This window comes from Myotis davidii, unplaced genomic scaffold, assembly GCF_000327345.1.
Source record: "Myotis davidii unplaced genomic scaffold, ASM32734v1 scaffold428, whole genome shotgun sequence".
Classification (NCBI taxonomy): Eukaryota; Metazoa; Chordata; class Mammalia; order Chiroptera; family Vespertilionidae; genus Myotis; species Myotis davidii.
In genome coordinates, this window is record NW_006299834.1 from 401,943 (window position 1) to 403,037 (window position 1,095).

The following is a 1,095-nucleotide window of genomic DNA, read 5'->3' on the forward strand; positions in this document are numbered from 1 at the left end:
GTGTCAGAGCCCTAAGGCTTCTCCAGGAACCAGCATCTCCTTCGGTCCCCCAGCAGGTCCCGGGAGGTGGGAGGCCGTTCTCACTCGCTGTGTGACCTTGGGCTGGTTCCTTAGCCTCTCTGGGCTTCCGGTTCCTCAGTTACAAAACAAAGCTGTTATGAGGATTGCACGAGACCGCACGCTAAGAGACGGGGACAGTCCCCGGGGGCTAGCAGCTCAGAACACGTCGCCTGAACCACTGCGCCCATTCCACAGGCGGGAAAACCGAGGATCAGCGACCGCCCAGTCACCAGGGACAGAGCTGGGCTGGCCCCGGGCCACCCAGGCCAAGCCCCTACCACCGCCCGCTCCCGCCGCACAGAGAATGAAGCTCTCTTCGGTGTGAGAGGGCCAGGGGCAGGCCCCGACCACCGGTTAAAGGGAAGCGCGACCGCCCCGTCCCCTCAGCGGGATCCCCCAAGGAACCTTAGTGCATCTGGATCCTGAAAGTGTTGCAAACACCAGTCTCCCAGCCCCGAAACCCACGCGACCCCCCGGGTTTTTATGGACGGGCATTGCACGGGCATAACTGACTAAATCATTGGCCATTGGCAAACTATTCAACCTCCAGCCTCTCTCCCTTTCAGAGATCCAACTCTCCAATCACGTGGTTGGTTCCTAGGGATTTTCCAAAAGCCACCTCATTAACATAAGGGAAGACACCTTTATAACTCTCCTCACCGCTGCAAACGCCAAGGAAGAAAGCGGGACTCACTGGTGCAGAGGTGCGGCCGGGGAGCCGTGGAAAGCACAGACCAGGCGAGGCGGGACCCGGCGGGGACTGGGTGGGAGATGGGGACACACGGGGCTCGGATGTGGGAGCAGGCGGGGCCGCCACCGTGACTTGCAGCTCGAGGCAAAGGCTCTGAGGGGCCCTGAGGAAGCTCGGACGGAGCCGGGGGCCTGGGCTGCAGCGATAGAAGCCTGGTGACCACAAGATGCTATTTCCATCCATCGTCACTGCCCGGGCTGCGGGCGAGCACGCGGCCAGGAAACCGCCCGCAGCCGGCAGAAGGCAGGCCGGCCGGGGGTGCCCGAGCCTGGCGGCCCCTGCAA

The 1,095-nt window shown here is 62.9% G+C and overlaps 1 protein-coding gene across 1 annotated transcript in view; it reads right to left on the reverse strand.

The window, feature by feature from the left end:
* PARVB (parvin beta) overlaps nt 1–829 on the reverse strand; it is a 98,748-nt gene extending 97,919 nt beyond the window's left edge. Inside the window, exon 1 of the mRNA XM_015571904.1 lies at nt 755–829. Within this exon, the coding sequence (XP_015427390.1) occupies nt 755 (1 nt within the window). The 5' untranslated portion in view covers nt 756–829. The remainder of the gene's footprint in view (nt 1–754) is intronic.
* Nucleotides 830–1,095: the final 266 nt, after the last annotated feature.